The following is a 22263-nucleotide window of genomic DNA, read 5'->3' as shown; positions in this document are numbered from 1 at the left end:
CTACATCATCTAAAATGCTATTATTCTGAACAAACTGGTATACATCCAATAACATTTTAATTAAAATATTAACGTTGACATCAACTGCAGGAATTTCATATTGAGTAAAGGCTACAATAACTACAATAATAGTTCATAAAGATGATGTCACCTCGATTGGGAAATGCAAAGGTAAAACACATTTCATAATTTTAAATATTGCATAAAATCCTGGGTGAAATTTATCTTTAAATTGAGTTTATGTGCTAATATTGCATTGAAAGTTTTCTGCAATTTTTAATATTCTCAGTGGTTCGCTAAAAACCTGCGTTGTGACTGAACAAAGTCACTAGAGAGACACTGAAGCTGGTGAATGTTGTAGCGTGAATGAGATCACTGAGAGTGTTTTACTGGTAGATTCAAAGCAGCGAAACATGCTAAAGATAAGAGCTAACAGGAGGGCAATTCTAAAGTTACAATGCATCCACAATGCTTCAGTTGAATTGCATATAATTTTCAAACATCTCCATTTTCACACCCACTCTTTAGCTACCCAAAATGAATGTTAATTCGCACTGACTCTGGACCACATTCAAACATACGAAGGCCTCTGAGGTCAAATGTAGTACTTCTGTTTACTATCAACCCCAAAATGCAGTTCCAAGAACACCATTGTTCAGGGCTGTCTTTCAAATTCAATGTACAATCCATGTTCAGGTCTGAAGAGTGGCTGCTGTTGAAATTAATATTTGCTATATACCACAACTCCATAATATACCCTAACAAATTAGACCAGTTCTATTGACTGGATTTTTTTGGGACAAAATACTTAATGTTCACTTAAATAGGTTTAGCCTTAAGAATGCAGTTGTGCAGTCAAATTATTGGAGAATTCCTCATTGTTTCTGTGGGGCAAGGATGGGGGAGTGGAAAGCGGCCAGTCAGTGAGTGGGCCAGTGAAGGAGTGGAGATTTGAGGCTTTGACTCGAGAGATTCTGGCAGTTTTGGCGGTTGGACTGTGCAATCAAGTTAATCAAGATTTGAATAGCTCAGCAGAAAGCTGTTGATTAGACAATCAAAATTTGAATAGCTCAGCAGAAAACAGCTGATTGGGCAATCGAGGTCAGGTGACCAAGCAGTTTGAAAAGCTCAAACAAATAAATAGAGGGTTACCTCAAGCGGAGCGGCCTGTGGAAAGCAGCCAGTGAGTGAGCGGGCCAGTGAAGGAGTGGAGATTCGAGGCTTTGACTCGAGAGATTCTGGCAGTTTTGGCAGTTGGACTATGCAATCAAGTCAATCGAGATTTGAATAGCTCAACAGAAAGCCGTTGATTAGACAATCAAAATTTGAATAGCTCAGACTCAGCAGAAAGCAGCTAATTGGGCAGTCGAGGTCAGGTGACCAAGCAGTTTGAAAAGCTCAAACAAATAAATAGAGGGTTACCTCAAGCAGAGTGGCCTGTGGAAAGTGGCTAGTGAGTTGGTGGGCCAGTGAAGGATTGGAGATTTGAGGCTTTGACTCGAGAGGCTTCGACGAGAAGAGGTTGCGGACGAGCTTCCCTCCAAGTGAGGTGAGGCCGGATAAGTTCCTTTCAAAGGAGAAAGTTTCAAAAGTTGAGGCAAGTATTGGGTAGGTCACGGCAGCTGAGATCGGCCCTGTGGTTTGTTCATCCTGCAGCATGTGGGAAATCAGGGTTACTTCCAGTGTCCCTGACGACTATGTGTGCAGGAAGTGTGTCCAATTGCAGCTTCTGGCAGACCGCATTGAGCATCTGGAGCTGCGATTGGATTCATACTGGAGCATCCTCGATGCTGAGAAAGTCGTGAATAGCTCGTTCAGTGAGTTGGCCACACCGCAGGTAAAGGCTACACAGGCAGAAAGGGAAGGGGTGGCCACTAGACAGCGTAGCAGTAGGCAGGTAGAGCAGGAGTCCCCTGAGGTCATCTCCCTCCTAAACAGATATACTGTTTTGGATAATGTTGGGGGAGATGTCTCATCAGGGGAAGGCAGCAGCAGCTGAGTTCATTGCACCATGGGTGGCTCTGCAGCACAGGAGGGCAGGAAAAGGAGTGGGAGAGCTATAGTGACAGGGGATTCGATTTAAGGGGAGTAGATAGGTGTTTCTGCAGCTGCAAACGAGACTCCAGGATGGTATGTTGCCTCCCTGGTGCAAGGGTCAAGGATGTCTCTGAGCGGCTGCAGGACATTCTGGAATGGGAGGGTGAACAGCCAGTGGTCGTGGTGCACATAGGTACCAATGATATAGGTAAAAAACGGGATGAGGTCCTACAAGGTGAATTTAGGGAGTTAGCAGATAAACTAAAAAGTAGGACCACAAAGGTAATAATCTCTGGATTACTACCAGTGTCACATGCTAGTCAGAGTAGAAATAGGAGGATATTTCAGATGAATACGTGGCTTGAAAAATGGTGCAAGGGGGAGGGATTCAAATTTCTGGGGCACTGGAACCAGGTCTGGGGGAGGTGGGACCGGTATAAACAAGACAGTCTGCACCTGGGCTGGACTGGAACCGATGTCCTAGGGGGAGCGTTTGCTACTGCTGTTCAGGAGGCTTTAAACTAATGTGGCAGGGGGATGGGAACAAATGCAGAGAGACAGAGGGGTGTAAAATGAGGGTAGAAGCAAAAAGTAGTAAGGTGAAAAGTAAAAGTGGCAGGCAGGCAAATCCAGGGCAAAAAGTAAAAAGAGCCACTTTTCAACATAATTGTATAAGGGCTAAGAGGGTTGTAAAAACTAGCCTGAAGGCTTTGTGTGTCAATGCGAGGAGCATTCGTAACAAGGTGGATGAATTGAATGTGCAGATAGTTATTAATGAATATGATATAGTTGGGATCACAGAGACATGGCTCCAGGGTGACCAAGGATGGGAGCTCAACATCCAGGGATATTCAATATTCAGGAGGGATAGACAGGAAAGAAAAGGAGGTGGGGTAGCATTGCTGGTTAGAGAGGAGATTAACGCAATAGAAAGGACGGACATTAGCCTGGAGGATGTGGAATCGATATGGGCAGAGCTGCATAACACTAAGGAGCAGAAGACGCTGGTGGGAGTTGTGTACAGGCCACCTAACAGTAGTAGTGAGGTTGGGGATGGCATTACACAGGAAATTAGAAATGCGTGCAATAAAGGAACAGTAATTATAATGGGTGACCTCAATCTACATATAGGTTGGGTGAACCAAATTGGTAAGGCTGCTGAGGAAGAGGATTTCTTGGAATGTATGTGGGATGGTTTTCTGAACCAACATGTCGAGGAACCAACTAGAGAGCAGGCCATTCTAGATTGGGTATTGAGCAATGAGGAAGGGTTAGTTAGCAATCTTGTCGTGCGAGGCCCCTTGGGTAAGAGTGACCATAATATGGTGGAATTCTTCATTAAGATGGAGAGTGACATAGTTAATTCAGAAACAAAGGTTCTGAACTTAAAGAAGGGTAACTTTGAAGGTATGAGACGTGAGTTAGCTAAGATAGACTGGCAAATGATACTTCAAGGGTTGACGGTGGATATGCAATGGCAAGCATTTAAAGATCGCATGGATGAACTACAACAATTGTTCATCCCAGTTTGGCAAAAGAATAAACCAGGGAAGGTAGTGGAGCCGTGGCTGACAAGGGAAATTAGGGATAGTATCAAGGCCAAAGAAGAAACATATAAATCAGCAAAAAAAAGTGGCACACCTGAGGACTGTGAGAAATTCAGAGACCAGCAGAGGAGGACAAAGGGCTCAATTAGGAAAGGGGAAAAAGATTATGAGAGAAAGCTGGCAGGGAACATAAAAGCTGACTGTAAAAGCTTTTATAGATACGTGAAAAGAAAAAGATTGGTCAAGACAAATGTAGGTCCTTTACAGTCAGAAACAGGTGAATTGATCATAGGGAACAAAGACATGGCAAACCAATTGAATGACTACTTTGGTTCTGTCGTTCTGTCATCACTAAGGAGGACATAAATAATCTTCCGGAAATAGTAAGGGTCTAGTGAGATGGAGGAACTGAGGGAAATACATGATAGTAGGGAAGTGGTTTAGGTAAATTGAAGGGATTAAAGGCAGATAAATCCCCAGGGCCAGATGGTCTGCATCCCAGAGTGCTTAAGGAAGTAGCCCAAGAAATAGTGGATGCATTAGTGATAATTTTTCAAAATCCTTAGATTCTGGATTAGTTCCTGAGGATTGGAGGGTGGCTAATGTAACCCCACTTTTTAAAAAAGGGAGAGAGAAACTGGGGAATTATAGACCGGTTAGTCTGACATCGGAGGTGGGGAAAATACTAGAGTCGGTTATCAAAGATGTGATAACACCACATTTGGAAAGAGGTGAAATCATCAGACAAAGTCAGCATGGATTTGTGAAAGGAAAATCATGTCTGACGAATCTTATAGAATTTTTTGAAGATGTAACTAGTAGAGTGGATAGGGGAGAGCCAGTGGATGTGGTATATTTAGATTTTCAAAAGGCTTTTGACAAGGTCCCACACAGGAGATTAGTGTGCAAACTTAAAGCACACGATATTGGGGGTATGGTATTGATGTGGATAGAGAATTGGTTGGCAGACAGGAAGCAAAGAGTGGGAGTAAATGGGACCTTTTCAGAATGGCAGGCAGTGACTAGTGGGGTACCACAAGGCTCAGTGCTGGGACCCCAGTTGTTTACAATATATATTAATGATTTAGACGAGGGAATTAAATGCAGCATTTCTAAGTTTGCGGATGACACGAAGCTAGGCGGTGGTGTAAGCTGTGAGGAGGATGCTTAGAGGATGCAGGGTGACTTGGATAGGTTAGGTGAGTGGGCAAATTCAAGGCAGATGCAATTTAATGTGGATAAATGTGAGGTTATCCACTTTGGTTGCAAGAACAGGAAAACAGATTATTATCTGAATGGTGGCCGATTAGGAAAAGGGGAGATGCAATGAGACCTGGGTGTCATTGTACACCAGTCACTGAAGGTGGGCATGCAGGTACAGCAGGCGGTGAAAAAGGCAAATGGTATGTTGGCATTCATAGCAAAAGGATTTGAGTACAGGAGCAGAGAGGTTCTACTGCAGTTGTACAAGGCCTTGGTGAGACCGCAACTAGAATATTGTGTGCAGTTTTGGTCCCCTAATCTGAGGAAAGACATTCTTGCCATAGAGGGAGTACAGAGAAGGTTCACCAAATTGATTCCTGGAATGGCAGGACTTTCAAATGAAGAAAGATTGGATCGACTAGGCTTATACTCACTGGAATTTAGAAGATTGAGGGGGGATCTTATTGAAACGTATAAAATTCTAAAGGGATTGGACAGGCTAGATGCAGAAAGATTGTTTCTGATGTTGAGGAAGTCCAGAATGAGGTGGTCACAGTTTAAGGATAAAGGGGAAGCCTTCTTGGACCAAGATGAGGAAAAACTTCTTCACACAGAGAGCGGTGAATCTGTGGAATTCTCTACCACAGGAAACAGTTGAGGCTGGTTCATTGGCTATATTTAAGAGGAAGTTAGATATGGCCCTTGTGGCTAAAGGGATCAGGGGGTATGGAGAGAAAACAGGTACAGGGTTCTGAGTTGGATGATCAGCCATGATCATACTGAATGGCAGTGCAGGCTTGAAGGGCCAAATGGCCTACGCCTGCACTTATTTTCTATGTTTCTACATGATTAAGTGGGGAATGACCAGAATAAGATGTCCATTATACACAGCACCAGACACCCCATAGACTTCCAATTATATGTGTGGCACAGGATTGTGAATCACTGTAATTCTGTACCTCCGAGGATGTAGGCAGACAGTGACACAGCTATTCAACCTGCAATCTTCTACTGTCAGTGACCCAACTTCAATCCTGACCTTGGGCATTTTGTGTGGAATTTGCATATTCTCACTGTGACTCCATGACTTTCAAATTTCCTCCCACATCCCAAAACTTGGCCTCTGTAAATTGTCGCAGTGGGCAGGTGAATGGTAGAATCGAGAGAATTCTACCATGTCCCCATTATTAATGGGAACAATAAAGGGTGTGATTAATGTAAGAATAATTTAAGTAGTTGGTTGATGGTCAGTGTGAATGTGATAAACCAAAAAATCTGTGTCCATCTAGTACCTCTTGATAACCCTGTCAGCACTGAACGTATCTGAAGAGGAAGCAAATTTTTGAAAGAGCATGGAACTGAGGTTATCCAGAACTGGCACAAAATTACTGAAGCTGGGACTATTCTGCCATGATCATTTTGAATGGCAGGGCAGGACTGAGGGCAAAGATAGCCTATTCTGGTTCCCATTTTCTTACACTTATTCCAATACCTTCTGGGGCAAAAATCAGATCAACTCCAAGAATATATGTACCACTTTAATTGCTTGATTGATAGTCTAACAGTGTTTCAACTCTCACCTTTAAACTGTCTGGAAGGGAGACTCAGACTTAACTCTGCCCTGCCTCATGATATTTACTTGGAATATTACTATCAATATCTGAAATACTTGGATGGTATCCATTTCATGTCCTTTTTAAAATGCAACATTATTTTTGTGCCAACAGTGTTTTGAGATTCAAAGAATTTTCATTGTTTGACTTTTACTAGTGATGATGTCTCATATTTTCCATTCCATAATTTGTACAAATAATGAAGGAGCCAGCCCATTGCTGCAAGTTTTAATTATATCACCCTGTTGACAAGAATTTGGTTAATTGATAAAAATGCATTATTCCTATCTTAGTGGTTTACAGATAATTACAGTCAATTACTATACATTAATAAATACAGAGCAATTTATGAAGTTCAATAAATTTATTATACAAAATTACTGTAAATATTGCACACTTTGATACAAAAGTCACAATGGATCACAATCTGCAGATTGGTATGGAATGCTTAGTCTACAACATTTTCAAATAAAATATATGTTCCATTACTCAATTTATCTAATATGCTTAGTACATTTCTGACAAAGGCATAATAACATCCAATTCAAAAACATTCCACTCACTGGCAAAAGAAATTAATATTTTTTAAAAATCATGTCATATATTGTAATGTAAAAGATCAAATATATAGAACATTTACATATTTTTTCTTGCATAACATCTGGATAAACTTGTCACAGACTGAAGATTAGCAGCATAATTTTAAAATATCAAGCACTTTGCCCAAATTACACTAAAAATGTACTTGGTCCAATAGCAGAAAATCCCTTTTGTTCCCAAATTAGCATTTTGAAGCACCGTTTGAGCCTATTTTCGCATTAAAATGCATTCAGCAGGAGTCCTTTGATTAAAGGAATGAGGCAACTTCGTTCCTTATCAAAACCACCACCCTCCCCACAACTCCAAAAGAATCTCTGACTTTAACCACACCTGATGTCATTGGACAAGGTATGTGGAACAAAGCTAATTCAAAGCCAATAAACGTCAGATATTTTAATTTAATACAATATCAACTAAACGAGAGAAACCAAGGCATCAGAAAGCAATTCCAATGATGCATTAAGTTCTGACATTTTAATAATCAAATTGGAAAAGAGTTTGATGCAATCATGTTGAATGATAAGGTTGTTAAATGTACAACAGGATTTATTGGAAAATATTTTGGGATTAATGGATACTAAAATATAGAAATTCTAATTTAGTCCAAGATCCATTTAATGGCACTAAATAAAAAAAAAAATCATAGAAAACTTTGTTGGTAGTTGAACAATGTTTCCAGAGCTAATTATAACTAGATTTTATCATAGTCGATCTATTCATTCTCCACAGATCTTTGTTTAGTCACATTGTCAACTTCATCTCAACACAAACTGATCTTGGTAGAAATGATGCGGATTATGCTCAATTTTCTTGCCAATCTCACAAAAATCATCCCTTGCAAATGTTGCCATAAATCAGCAGGAACAATCAGGATTTTGGAATAGCACCAAATCCTCATTTCATATTCCTTCTTCGAGTATTAAAATTAGTTTCAGCCTATTAATCTCCATGAGGTTCACTTCTGTTTGTAGTCTTGTTAATAATTTAATCAATAAACAATGCATTGAAAGAAAAAATACAGATCTTCAATAAGAAAAAATAAAGTTACTTAATTTATTCAATGAAACACCAAAAATGTCACAGTTTCCAGCTGCATCAAGGAATGTAAATCACAATCCAAACAACTTAATAAACAAGTCTCTATAAATTGAAGACAGCGTCCAGTGTATGCAGATAGATTGATGTAAGACATAGAAGACAATGAGGCCAAATCTCATCATGTACATGATAATCACAAATTATAATTTCAGGTCATGTAATTGATACATACCAAAATTGCATAGTTGAAAATATGAAGGAAATAACCTTTCTTCAGTTAGACCAAACTTTATCTAATATTGAAGGTGTGGTATTACCAGGGTGCAATACAATTATATTGTATTCAAATTCTTTGGCAATAAAGCCCAATATTTCATTTGAATTCTGAACTATTATATATCATTTGCATTCTGAACTACTCAAGGACACCCAAATCCCTCTGCACACCAACATCATTCAACCTGTAAAAGTGGATGATGTCACATTTCATTACATTATAATCCATCTGCGACATCCTCACAGAGCTCATCTGCATCTCTCTCATGTTTCTCTATCTTCGTCACACTTCCTTTCAGATTTCTGATTTATATCAGCAAACTAGATATGTTACACTTGGACCCAACATCCAAATCAATGAAATATATTGCAACAGCTGGGACCACAGCACCCACCAATCACAGCCTCCCTAAAATGATTCTGGTGTTCCAATGGTTTTCTTTTGATAAATCTGTCAACCCTCCCCAGCATTCTTCCCCAATTTTATACACTTCAATTTAGTTTACTAATCTTTTGAAAGGCTGGTTGAAAATCTACATACACTAGTTAGGCAGTTATCCTTTCATCTACAATGTGTTTTTCCACAATGCCTGATGACTCTGCTCCATGCTATAAATTTAACTCCCCCTCAAACATGAGAAAATCTGCCGATGCTGGAAGTCCAAAGCAACACACACAAAATGCTGGAGGTACTCAGCACGTCAAGCCGCATCTACAGAAAAGAGTAAACAGTTGACATTTCATAATTTAAATATCGTGTTAACTCTTCCATAATAATGGATTCTAGCATTTCCCCAAAAATGACTAGGTAATCTGTCCTTAGATATGGTTTTAGTCAAAAGATTAATGATGACCAGAAGACTGTCCCATCTTACTTTGACGTAGTGCCATGGGTTCTATTACACCCACCCTGAGGAACAAGTAAAGCTGACTGCCATCAGAGCTCTGCCTCATTCTGGAATGGAATTTGAACCCACCACCATGTGATTCAATGTTGATGCTGAGTTACAACGTATTGCTATCACCTAGATCGGGGGTCGGCAACCCGCGGCTCCGGAGCCACATGTGGCTCTTTTACGTCTGTGCTGCGGCTCCCTGTTGCTTTGGGAAATAATTGGTTGTGGCGACCCTTTTCCTGGCACATCCGAACCTGCTCACAATTAGATAGCCTACAGGGGTTTGCGAGCACAGAGCTTTGGAGCCTCTGCGCCATGGGGGGCAGGTTGAGGGAGGCTTAAAAGTGAGGCTGAAGATTTCGAATAAAGTTTTTTCCTTCGACTGCAGTTACCGACTCCGTGTCGTAATTTTAGCGCTGCGTGCAGCACACCGCTACATGGTCAGTATTTAATTAAAATGTATTTTATGTTAGTTTGTTAGTTTTTGAAATGTAAATCTAAATTTGAAGATTATGGTGATCTTGTACAATCTAAATAAGACGTTGTGGCGACCCATTTCCTGACACATCCGAACCGGCTCACAATTAGCCAGCGTTCAGGCTAAGGGAGATAGCCTACGGGGGTTTGTGAGTATGTGTCTTTTGCAGCATCCGCGCCCATGGGGGGCGGGTTGAGGGAGGCTTAAAAGCAAGGCTGTTTAGTTCGAATAAAGCTATCTTTGACTGCAGTTTACTGACTGCGTGTAGCACACCGCTACAACGTGTTTTTATTGCTGGCTGTCCAGAGGGGAGGTGCTGAAATGCTTTGTCGCGTGTCTGGAAGAAGTGAAAACTTTCCTGGGCAGCAAAGGGCTCAACTTTCCTGAGCTGGAACAGTCAGAGTGGCTGGAAAAGCTACACTTCATGGTAGACATGACAGCGCACCTGAACACGCTGAACACAGCTCTTCAACGGGGTAAGGACGTACAGCCCTGCACATGTTGGAGGATGTTTTGGCATTCCAGCGCAAGTTGACGTTGCTTGCCAGAGGTTTACAGAAAGGCACATTGTCTCACTTCCCCAATTTGAGAGAGTTCAAACAAGGTCACAACATGATAAATTCGGAGTATTTACATTCTGCAATCTTCGCAATGCAAACATCATTTGGGAAACGCTTCTGTGAGTTCAGAGAGGAAAAAAACACATTATCCTTCCCGGTCACTCCCCTAAGCATCGATCCATCCCTACTGAATTGTCAGGTGTGAGTCAACCTGAACAAGTATGATAAATATTTTAATTGCCTATTATTTTACGTATATTCATATGTTTTCATTGTTCAGTGAAATAGTCCTTTTATTTTTCAGGTTGACAGCTGGCTGACGTTATGTTTGGTTTGCTGCTGGCGGCAAATTTAAGTTTGGCGTTTTTCATAAATACAAGAAGGACTCAAATAGACGTTGAGTATTTTACTTAAAAGTAACCTTCAACCCAACGTCTTTTTTTCGGAGTTCAAAATGTTTTTGTTGCATGCAGAAATGTAATTTCGTTTTCTCTGCAGGAGTTCATCAATTTCATAAATGCAACACATTATAGTTTGTTTATACATAGCATAAAGGCAAAACAAAACGTTGTATGCAGTGTTATTTCATTTTAAATGTCAAACGGGTTTTGCGGCTCCCAGTGTTTTCTTTTCTGTGGGAAACGGGTCCAAGTGGCTCTTTCAGTGGTAAAGGTTGCTGACCCCTGACCTAGATCATTGCAAAGGACTTGGTGAACATCCAATTTTGTTAAATAGGGAAGAACGTTTCCCCTTTTATAGAAATCAAAATACTTCTGCATTTTGCTTTGGTATCTAGTGACTGTAGCTATAAAAACAAATTGTTAAAAATAGGATCAAAAATATACTCAATACAATTCCCAAACAATTCTAAAAGTGTGAGACTGGCAAGTAAAGACATCATGTAATACAGAATTTAGCATTTAAATCCCTTCTCGCTTATAACATTTCCTTTTAAAATTTTACATTACAGTCATTACTGATAAACCTGTAGCCATTTCAAGTGCTCAATTTTTGAAAAAAATTGACAATCATACAGCAAAAAGGATAAATTCTGTAGCTAAATTATTAGTGATTAAAAGCTGACTACCAGAAGTAAAAAAAACACCAGACATTAGTGTTTTCAATATATAAATCACCAACACTTTAAAATTAGTAAAATTGTCAGATTAGTCATGATCAGTTATGAATGATATCGTTGAAATACATCTTCCTAAAATAAATTCTAAAAAGCTAACAATACCAATTAAAGTACCATTTGGTGAAATAGGAACTATCTAACTTTTAGTTTATAAACAAGTGACTGAAGTCTTAGAACAGGAACAAGCCCTTTCACCCTTATTCAAAAGAACTGGAAATGTCTCAAATTTCTGAGTCATAAACAAAAGTATGTCCTATTTTAATGAAATCTGATTGTTGCCTATTAAGTAACAAGTCAATTTTGCAAGAAATCTTGGTTCTAAATAATGCTCATGGATACTACCAGGGAAATGCTTAAAACAGCATTCCTTAGAGAGCAGCTAAATATTTTTAGAATATTCAGATCTGCTTCAATCAGAATATTTCTTGACTGCATTGTTTTAAGTTTGAGCAAAATGGTTTTGCCCAATATAGTATACGAGTGTAAAGCTTCAAGTTAAAGCCAATAGAAATTACTAGTTTCTCCAGTTAGATCCTTAAGTGACACTAATATTTGAAAAAGTTTACACAGTAAAACTAAAATGCTCAAGTTACATTAACAGACAAGTTCAAGAATCAAAATAGAACTTAAAAATTTAGACTACTTTTGTTTCAAAAAGATGGTTTCTTCATTAAATGCGCTCATAACTGTGACCTTGGAAATTTGATTTTGCATTCCACTCCACAAAGATGAAGGAGACAGTACCAAAGAACGCAGTCAGGCAAAGGATAAGCAGCTGCCACTGGAGCATTAGATAATTGCTGTAGCCAAATGCAATTGCTGCACTGATAGACTGGGGAAAAAGAATAGAATTCAATGGAATAGCAAACAATAATGAAGAGCAGCATAAAGTAATTAGTTAATACCAGTTCATTAAATTATTCATTTCCTGTTTAATATTAGAAGTTATAATTGTCTTTGAATGGGCTTTGGAAGATATGCATCATGAGAAAGTTTTATTTATTCTTACTTGCACAAATTTGAAGATAGCAAATGCAGGAGCACTTTCTTGGGCATACATAAATCCCAGAATACTGAGGAGCTGTGTGTTGAAGCAGCTGTCTCCTAGTCCCATAAGAAAACTGCATACTATTGCGATAACTTTGCTGGGGATCAAAAGGCATATCATGAGCTGGAAATTCATCAATGCAAATATGGTAATCATTCATCCATAAATGCCAACTTCTAGTTGCAAAAATAACCCTAGTATTTCAACAATTCAGTCACTTTCATAGAATCAAACAATAAAAAAGTAAACCCAGTTTTGAACTTAAACTAAATGGGAATGGAATCCAAAAATAAAAAAAAAACACAACACAGGAACTACACCCCATTCTTGCCACATGCTTTATAATGGACTGATATTTGTAAAGGAACCTCAGGTAAAGTTCTCTTTGCATCTCGGAATACTCCTAACGTCTGCATCTGTATGCTTGTGTGCAGAAATCAGGAACACACTGGAGAATGGATATCTTTGCAAAAGGCGATGATAAAAAGATTCCATTAATAATTAAAATAATAAATCTGGGGGCGGAGCCCGGCCTTGCTGAGATGAGGGGGCAGATACAATTCAAGATTGCTTAATGCCAGTTCCTGTACACAAGTGTGAATGAGAACAAAGTAATTAATTGGATCTGATGCAGCAAAAATCCCACAAAAGATAAAGAACACAATAATAATAAAAAGAGATTATACATACACACACACAAACACACGATAGCTTACATACATTGTATGTTCATAAAGTGATGCTAGACTATACATATATAAAGTGATTGATGGGAAATAATAAAGTAGTGGTGTAGTTTGTGGGTGGAGGCGGTGATCAGTCTTACCACTTGGGGAAAGTAACTGTTTTTATGTCTGGTAGTCCTGGCATGGATGCTATGTAGCCTCCTCCCTGATGGGAGTGGAACAAACAGTCCATGAGTGAATTGGTGGGATCCTTCATGAAGTTACTGGCTTTTTTTGGCACCTTTCTGTACTCATGTCCCTGATGGCGGGTAGGCTGGTGCCGGTGAAGCGTTGGGCGGTGTTGACTACCAACTGTAGTCTCCCTGCCTGCCGTAGTGTGGTTTCCATATCAAGCAATGATGCAGCTTGTGCAGTACAGGGAATTCTAACATCTGTGAAATGACACCAGTATGGATGTGCAAAGTCCAGCTCTCTTCAGCTCCTCAGAAAGTAGAGGTGTTGGTGACCTTTCCTGACTGTGTAGGATGTGTTCTGGGACCACGAGAGGTTGTGCGTGAGGTGCATTCCCAGGAGTATGAAACAGCTTGCACTTTCCACTGCTGTGTTGCTGATGTATAGAAGGGTATTAGTGGTGTGAGCTCTCTTGAAATTGATAACCAAAGAGGAAGAAGTTATTTGGCAGGCAGAAAACCTCAAGCTCTTCCACCTCCTCTTTGTAGGCCACCTCATTGTTGTTGGTGATGAGTCCCACCGCTGTTGCGTCAATGGCAAACTTAAGAATGTGGTTGCTTGGGTTTTTGGCTGTGTAGTTATTTGTGAGCAGAGTGTACAGCATTGGGATCATCACACAACCCTGGGAGTCACCCATGTTGAGGATGATGGGGAAGGAGGAACAGCTGTACATCTTGACTATCTGAGGCCTCTTCATTAGGAAGACTAACACCCAGTTGCACAGTGGTGGTAGTCAGACGAAGCTTAGGAGTTTGTTCACCAAGGTCTGTGAGACAATAGTGTTGAATGCTGAACAGAAATCCAGAAACAGTGTTCTAACATTCGTGTCCAGGTGTGCCTGGTCCAGGGCTATAACATATGCTATGGCATCTGTCGTAGAGCAGTTCCGTCAATCAGTATACGGGTGAGTATCCAATGCGGCAGGAATGGAGTTTTGATAATATGCCATTATCAGCCATTCAAAGCACTTCATGATGATTGGTGTCAGTGCCACTGGATGGTCGTCATTTACTTCTGGAGGTATAAAGTTCTTTGGTATCGGGATGATGGTGGCTGATTTGAAGCATGTAGAGACAGCAGTCTGGATGAGTGAAGTGTTGAAGATGTCAGTGAGCACAGTCCCCAAGCACTCGGCCTGGGATGTTGTCTGGCCCAGCTGCCTTTCAGGGGTTGACTCTCTGCAGAGTCCTTCTCACGTCTGCTGCTGTCACGGACAGCGACTGCTCCGCTGGGAGGGGGGTAGATTCTGCGGCTGGGGTGCCTGGAAGCATGTATACAAGTTGTTCAGAGCATCAGGAAGGAAGGCATCACTGGTACAGACGACAATTCTTTCCCCTTTCTTAGTCAGTAATGTCTTCGATGCCCAGCCACATACACCAGGAATTGTCATCAGACAGGTGTTCTCAATTTTTTGTGCGTTGACAGCCATTGTCCTCTTGATACCCAAGATGAGGTTCCTTCTGACGGCTCTGAAAGCTGTCTGTCGCTCGACTTAAAAGCAGCATCCTGGACTTTTAGTAGGGACCACACCTCTGCATTCAGCCAGAGCTTCTAGTTGTGCCATGAGACCGACCGACCTTGAAGTACCAATGTTGTCAACACAATGATGACAGATGAGGCATATTCCTCAAGGTCTGTGTCTATACTGTTTGTGATGGCCTCCTTGAACACCTGCCAGTTAGTCTGTTTAAACAGTTCTGAAGCATAGAGGTTGCCTTATTAGGCCATACAGTGATGGTTCTCTTGACTGCTTTCTCCATTTTCAGCAGCAGTTGATATGCTGGGATTAACATTGGGGGGGATGTAGTTAGAGAGGCCAAGATGAGGGCATGGGATGGTTTTGTATGTACCATGTGTGCTTTCAATAAATACAGTCCCCTTGTTTGTTCCCCTAGTGGCCATGGTGATGTGTTGGTTGAATTTTTGGTCAAATGTCCCGCGGGTTAACATGATTGAAGTCACTTGCAATTATGAAGAGACCATTCAGATGCTGGTTTTGTAAAAAGCCAATGATTTTGTAAAGCTCTCCCAGTGTATCCTTGGTGTTCGCGCTCAGGGGGGATAGAGACAGCGGCCAAGACACAACAGTAAACTCCCAGAGCTGGTAATCTGGCTGCCATCCCTTTGCAAGATGCTCAATTTCCCCATAAAAGTGACTGCTAATTACAGGTGAGTTTATGCACCAACCTTTGTTTAATGTACATACAGATTCCACTTCCTTTGGATTTCCCTGTCAGAGGGCTCCTGTCTGCATGGAACAGACATCACATTGCATTGAAATGCTGAGTCAGGCATGTTGTTGTTTAACCACGTTTCAGTGAAAACCAGAATGCAGCAGTTTCTTATCTCTTTCAGTGTGTTCATTTTCAGTCTCAGTGAGTCCATTTTATTATCTAGCAAATGGACTTTGGGCATGAAACGCAATGACACTGCTGGTCTGGTTAGGTTGACGCTCAGCCTGGCTACTGCCCCAGCTCTCTTGCCATGTTTCTGCTTCCTCTCATACCACCTGCGTCCGACACTTCCTTGGCTGAACCGCTTAGTCCAAGTTCCTGTCATCGGGTCTGCAGAATCCCGAGTCGGTTGACCACTGCTATTAACTCTGTTGCCGGTGGATTAAATGTCATTTTGTCTAAATGTTCAGTGATGCTGTATTCACGGAGTTTTGGATGACCGAAATGACTAAAAACTTTAAGACACTATCTAAGTATTTAAAGCTTGGAGTCAGCGTACCCTCTGCTCGCTGCTATGTTCAAGGTACATTTAGCCCTTGAGCTTTACATCAGCTATTCTAACATTTTTAAAGACTTATCCGAGGTATATAGAAACCAATGCAAAGGGCTCAACAACAAGCCTGCCATGATTGCTTGAGGGTAGGGTCTTATGATCCTCACATGGAACAGAAAGTTAGCATGGTTACAGTGACCACACAGGAGATAAACATGGATTAGATTAAGCACATTCTGGCCCAGAAGGTAACAAACCTCTCTTAATAAGTAGCGACTGTTCCTCAAATTCAACAATTTAAACATGTATCTCCATATTTACTTAATTGTGAATTTCATAATATTTTTCAAATAATCACCATTTAAACAAATTAATGCCCAAGCTACAAACATAAATTAGTAATACTGCATGTGTAACAGGCAAAAGCGAAAACCAAATTAATGACCAACCTTGGAATTATATAAGCAGCTTCACTTGTCCCTGCATCAGAAACCATTGGTGCATTGTTTGGCACATTTAGGAAAATGAGATAGAAAGTTAGAATATGTAATGATAAGCCTAGAAGAACTACAGGATTTCGGCCAATGCCAAGATATCTGCTGAGGAATTTGTTCAATAAACCAAATGTTGCTCCACCTAAAAATGAGTACAAAAGAAATAAATATATTTTCTTTTAACAGAAGTACGTTTCATTGTTTAATAACAAAAATAAGGGTTTACAAACCTACAATCTCTCCAACGCCAATGAAGATGCCATTTAAACCAATTAGACTTTTGGCTTCATCCCCAAAGTGATTTGTTGCCCCCAGGCATGTGCCATACACCCCACTCAAAAAGGTTAGCTCAAAACCTAGAAAATAAATATTTTAAAATTTTCATTCATTAACTTTTCACATGCTTCCATTTCTAGGCTGAAGTGCAAGAGATTTTTTCCACCTTTCATCATATTCTGTTCAACATTATCAGCTATACCAACAGGCAGTTAACTGGCAAATAAACTGCAACTATGTTGTGCAAACATAGCCCATTACATTTCCATTGAAAGAAATGCCAATCATGAGCAGTGAGAATGTTCATTCTTTAGAGATCAGTTATATTACAAGGACACTGACTAAGTTTGATCTAGATATCCTTTTATTAGATTTTTTTCTTACCATCTCATGTATTTTAATGTAATTTTTCTATCTTTAAAACTGTAACACAAATATACATATGCTAACATATTTAACAAATTGCTATTCATTTTTAATCACTCCACAAAACAATAGTTATTTTGATAAATTGGAACAATTGTTTTGATATATAATGCACAAGAACACACTGGAATTTAAAAAAAAGCCTAGCATCTATTAATACTATAGTAACAGGATTATTCAGCTTAACATTCTCACCTGTGTAAGCAATGCAAACGCTTAGGAGCAGCATATCCTTGGTAAAAAATATATTGATTGCACTCTCTGTTAAGAAAACATATTTCCTATAAATGAGAGATTTTAAGATAAAGCATGCAGTAAATTTCTGGAAAATGAATTGGTTCAAATATGTGCAAGAAACTTACTGAATGCAGCTACTGCTTGGGATGAACGTCCTTCAGTTCTGTAAATTATGTAAAACCATATCAATAGCCTTGCAAAGCCAAGTGCAGGTAGTTCTATTTCTACATATTTTTCTGCAACGCAAACTGGTTATAACACGATTGATGGATTAGCTAACACTATTTGCATTACATGGGCTGCACTAGCTATAGTATGATCCACTTTAGGAAAACCTGTTCAAATCCATGCTTTGAGGGTGACTTCAGTCTGTTATGCTATAGCATGATTTCCCATATTGCAAGGTTTCTTAGGTATACAAATAAAAAGCAGACCTACCAGAGACTCCCAGGCCGAGTGAGGTATGCTTCATATTTGTAATTCAAATAAACAGGGATTTCCAATCAAATCTAAACAAACACCCATGTCAGGATGCTGTTCATCAACTATAGCTCAGCATTTAACACCATCATTCCCACAATTCTGATTGAGAAGTTACAGAGCCCGGGCCTCTGTAACTGGATTTCCTAACCAGGAGCCCACAATCAGTGCAGATTGGTAATAATATCTCCTCCTTGCAGACGATCAATACTGGTGCACCTTAGGGGTGTATGCTTAGCCCACTGCTCTACTCTCAAATACCATCTATAAATTTGTTGATGATACAACCATTGCTGGTAGAATCTCAGATGGAGACAAGAGGACATACAGGAACAAGATATGCCAACTAGTGGAGTGGTGTCACAGAAACAATTTTGCACTCAATGTCAGTAAGACAAAAAGAGCTGATTGTGGACTTCAGGAAGGGCAATTCAAAGGAACACATACCAATCCTCGTAGAAGGATCAGAAGTGATGAGAGTGAGCAGTTTCAAGTTCCTGGGTGTCAAGATCTCTGAAGACCTAACTTAGTTTCAATATATCAATGCAACTATAAAGGCAGCAAGACAGCGACTCCTAATGGAGTCTGAAGAGATTTGGTATGTCAACAAAAGCACTTAAAAACTTGTATAAATGTACCACGGAGAGCATTCTGACAGGCAGCGTCACTGTCTGCTATGGGGGGGGGGGGGGGGGGACAGTGGGGTGGGGTCTACTGCACAGGACCAAAAGATGCTGCAGAGAGTTGTAAATTTAGTCAGCTCCATCTTGGGTACTAGCTTACTAGCTTACAAAGTACCCAGGACATCTTTAAGGAGCGGTATCTCAGAAAGACAGCGTCCATTATTAAGGACCCCCAGCACCCAGTGCATGCCCTTGTCTCACTGTTACCATCAGGTAGGAGGTACAAAAGCCTGAAGGCACACACTCAGCAATTCAGGAACACCTTCTTCCCCTCTGCCATCTGATTCCTCAATGGACTTTGAACCCATGAACACAACCTCACTTTATTTATTATTCCTGTTTTTGCACGATTTTTAATCTATTCAATATGCATATACTGTAACTGATTTACTATTCATTATGTATTGCATTGACCTGCTGCTGCCAAGTTAACAAATTTCACGACACATGCCAGTGATAATAAACCTGATTCTGAAATCACCAGAGCTGAACGTGAGCTCCTTTTCTGAGCACACACAAAGCAAATAGAAATGATTACCCTCACTTGCTCAACACATTGCAAATTAACTTTTAATCAAGCTCGCTGGGAGGTCTTTGATTTACCTTCATTTGTTTTTTTATATACAAATTCAAGTTACACAATCTTATCAAGTGGTTTATGAATTGAGTATTGTATAAACCAACATTCATGCAAGAGTATATATGTCTAAACCAATAAATTAGCATGTGTGTAGATGAATATTTTCATAACGCATACATTGGCAAAGGAAACAAGTTAACGGAACCATTTCCTGAAATGTTTATAGTTATAAAAAAACTACAGAAGATTCAGGAAGAGGGCTGAAAGTCAAGAAAGAGTTAATGAAAAAAAATTCAAATTACATTATATGTCATTTCTGCCCTCAGACTTCAATAATTTAAGCACTTATTTATCCAGATCATGTTAGGATTTTCAAAAAATTACACCTTTATATTAATGAGAATGTTACCATTTTCAAAATGGTGTATATTAAGTACTCAATGTCCATAGAGTTAAATAAAGCTCATTTCCAGAGTTTCACACATTGAATTTTTCAATCTGAATCTTTCCAGCATGCATGACCAATTGATAAAAGAAAAATGAAATCTAAAAGATGCCCACATAAATGAAATATGGAGTTACTCATCATAGTCTGGATTTCTTGAACCACATGTCTCCACCTCATGATCTCATGTTTCCGTAAAGAAAACAAAAATTTACCTAAGTGTAGTTTCAGGCTCATCATCAGATATTTCATTTTCTGTTGACTGAGGCTCTGAAGCAGGTTTCCTTATAAGAATGAATAGGACACTTCCAACCAAACAAACTACAGTGAGTGCAGTATAAACAGTCTTGCGGTCGTAATCTGAAATAACAGGGAAAAAATACTACAAAATAATGAACTCACTAAAATTTAGAAAAGAAAGGGATCACTAAGAGCTGGAGAGGATGGGTACAAGCTGCCAAGCCATTCCCATAAAGCATGGAAATGTTCTGTGATAATGGAATACAATTATTTTGCAAAGATGACACAAGAAGAGGTGCCCAATGAATGAGGGTGCAAAAAGGAAATTCAAAATAAGGAAGATAAATGTTAAAGTGACTCTGTGAAAAAAAAATGTAAATAAAGATTTAATATTTAAGTAGCCACAAAGGGGGAAATTAGATTAAATATTTCATGGTCCTCTTTTGCCCAAATTGCTTTCTTAAGTTCTCTCGTACACTCTACATATCCTCAAGAAATGCAATTGCTGTGAGTGCCTATACTTATCATGACTTATTCCCCCCCTCCCGCGATCAAACCTTCACTAAGCTTTTCATTTCTAGTCTTAACAAATTTGCTCTTCACCCTTATTGAAACGACTGCTGCTAGCTCATTTAAAAGACTACCAAATGTAATTTTACCCACAAGTCTTGATCTTAAATCTACTTTTGCTAGGTCTGCTCTAACACTGCCTTTTCCCAGTTTTGGTCTCAACTTGAGGACCAGCCTTTTCCATTTACATAACTACTTAGAGAGTTATGGTCACTGTTCCCAGAATGTTCCACTGCTGAAATTTCCACCTGCCCATTTCAGTTACCCAAGTTAAATCCCTTGAAGGATGCCTCAAAAACACTCTTGCACACTTTACATGCCATTTAAGCCGCTTGCATTAAGCCTTACTCAAAATTGCTCATGGCAGCTCTTTTGCGTAAGTTTTTGAGTTGAGTGGGCAGGGGATCAATTAGATGGGGAGATCATAAATCTGATGCTATTTCACAATTGAGAAATTACAGCCAAACTCCATCTACCTCTACGAGATTTAGTAAGTGCTTCTTAAAATACTAAAAGATAAATTATAGGATTATTTTATAAAATTGCCTATTTTTTCACAAAAAATCCTATTTGATCACAAAGGAGTTTTGAATTTTAACAGTATGAATGATAGATATGCTACGTACTACAGTGTTCCAAGATCCCTGAATTAATTAGAGATTTAAGAGTTAAAGAAGAATCTACCAGATTTATCACAGCATTCTTGACAAGTAGCTCAGACCTTCACAAGTTTGAAAAAGAAATTTGTTGAAATGTGAAGACGGCGTTTAAAACTCAGAGCACACACCAAGGTTGGCAGTAGAGAAGCCAGGTATTTTACAATGCCCAGACACAGCAATAAGAGATAAGCATGGGAACAGTGCAAACTGTACTGGTGGTATGATGCAACACAATGATCATGATTTCTAAGACACTTATTGAACGGAAGATCCCTTTTTTAAAAAAAATTCTGAAGAAAAAAGGCACAGCCACCAAAACAAGCAAATTATAAATATATTAAGCACCAGTAGTCTGCAACATAACACTAGTGCTGTGTTGCTTCTTGTGATGTGTTCAACATAGGTAGGAGAACTGACCTGAAATATGCTTTTCTCCTTTCCATGCTAAATAAATGTACAGATTTCCAAACAAAAGACTAGGAAAAAGAGAAAAAAAATTAGATTTCACTGATTAAAACTATGTCTATGATTATAGTATCATTATTCAAAAGACAAGAATTCACAGAAATTAAAGCAATTCAAGTAAAATTCAAACAAGTCATAGTCTGTAGAGAGCTATTTTCTAAACAAAATGGAACTCAAACTTTTAACAGTTCCAGCTATTTGTGCATCTAGCACTCCCTCTCCCCACAGCAGCTGACATTTTGACTGACATGTCGAGTGCCCCTTACTCCTTTACAAAATTGCTTGAAACTCAGCTTTTATTTAGCATTTGGTTAACCCTCCCCAATCTAACAATTTGGCCAAGTGCCTTTTTAATCTGATTTGCATCTGTCTTGAAGTTTAGATATATTACCAAACAAACCACATTGCATTTTCTGGATCTGTCACAATCTAGAAAGTTATTTACAAAATTATATTTAAAAAGAAAAATATGTATCAGATATGATTAGGCTTTTTGACTCTGTGCCACCAATAATCAATAACCTTGTATAACGCCTTGTACCTTAATGCCACATTAGCTTCAAATCCAATCACAGATAAATCAACCACATTCTGAATATTCTGTGTGCTAGAACCTCCACTGTCCTCTCC

At 39.4% G+C, this 22263-nt stretch overlaps 1 protein-coding gene across 1 annotated transcript in view; it reads right to left on the bottom strand.

Moving 5' to 3' along the window:
* Positions 1–8039: 8039 nt before the first annotated feature.
* Positions 8040–22263, bottom strand: part of mfsd11 (major facilitator superfamily domain containing 11) — a 29131-nt gene continuing 14907 nt past the window's right edge. The window contains exons 6-13 of the mRNA XM_059948631.1: positions 21586–21644; positions 19915–20059; positions 17637–17674; positions 17470–17535; positions 16803–16928; positions 16528–16714; positions 12396–12531; positions 8040–12218 (exon numbers count right to left, since the gene is read on the bottom strand). Of these exons, the coding sequence (XP_059804614.1) occupies positions 12057–12218; positions 12396–12531; positions 16528–16714; positions 16803–16928; positions 17470–17535; positions 17637–17674; positions 19915–20059; positions 21586–21644 (919 nt within the window). The 3' untranslated portion in view covers positions 8040–12056. The remainder of the gene's footprint in view (positions 12219–12395; positions 12532–16527; positions 16715–16802; positions 16929–17469; positions 17536–17636; positions 17675–19914; positions 20060–21585; positions 21645–22263) is intronic.

This window comes from Hypanus sabinus, chromosome 23 (assembly GCF_030144855.1).
Source record: "Hypanus sabinus isolate sHypSab1 chromosome 23, sHypSab1.hap1, whole genome shotgun sequence".
In the NCBI taxonomy this organism is placed as follows: Eukaryota; Metazoa; Chordata; class Chondrichthyes; order Myliobatiformes; family Dasyatidae; genus Hypanus; species Hypanus sabinus.
The sequence above is the reverse complement of the archived record's forward strand: the minus strand, read 5'-3'. Positions and strand labels throughout refer to the sequence as shown.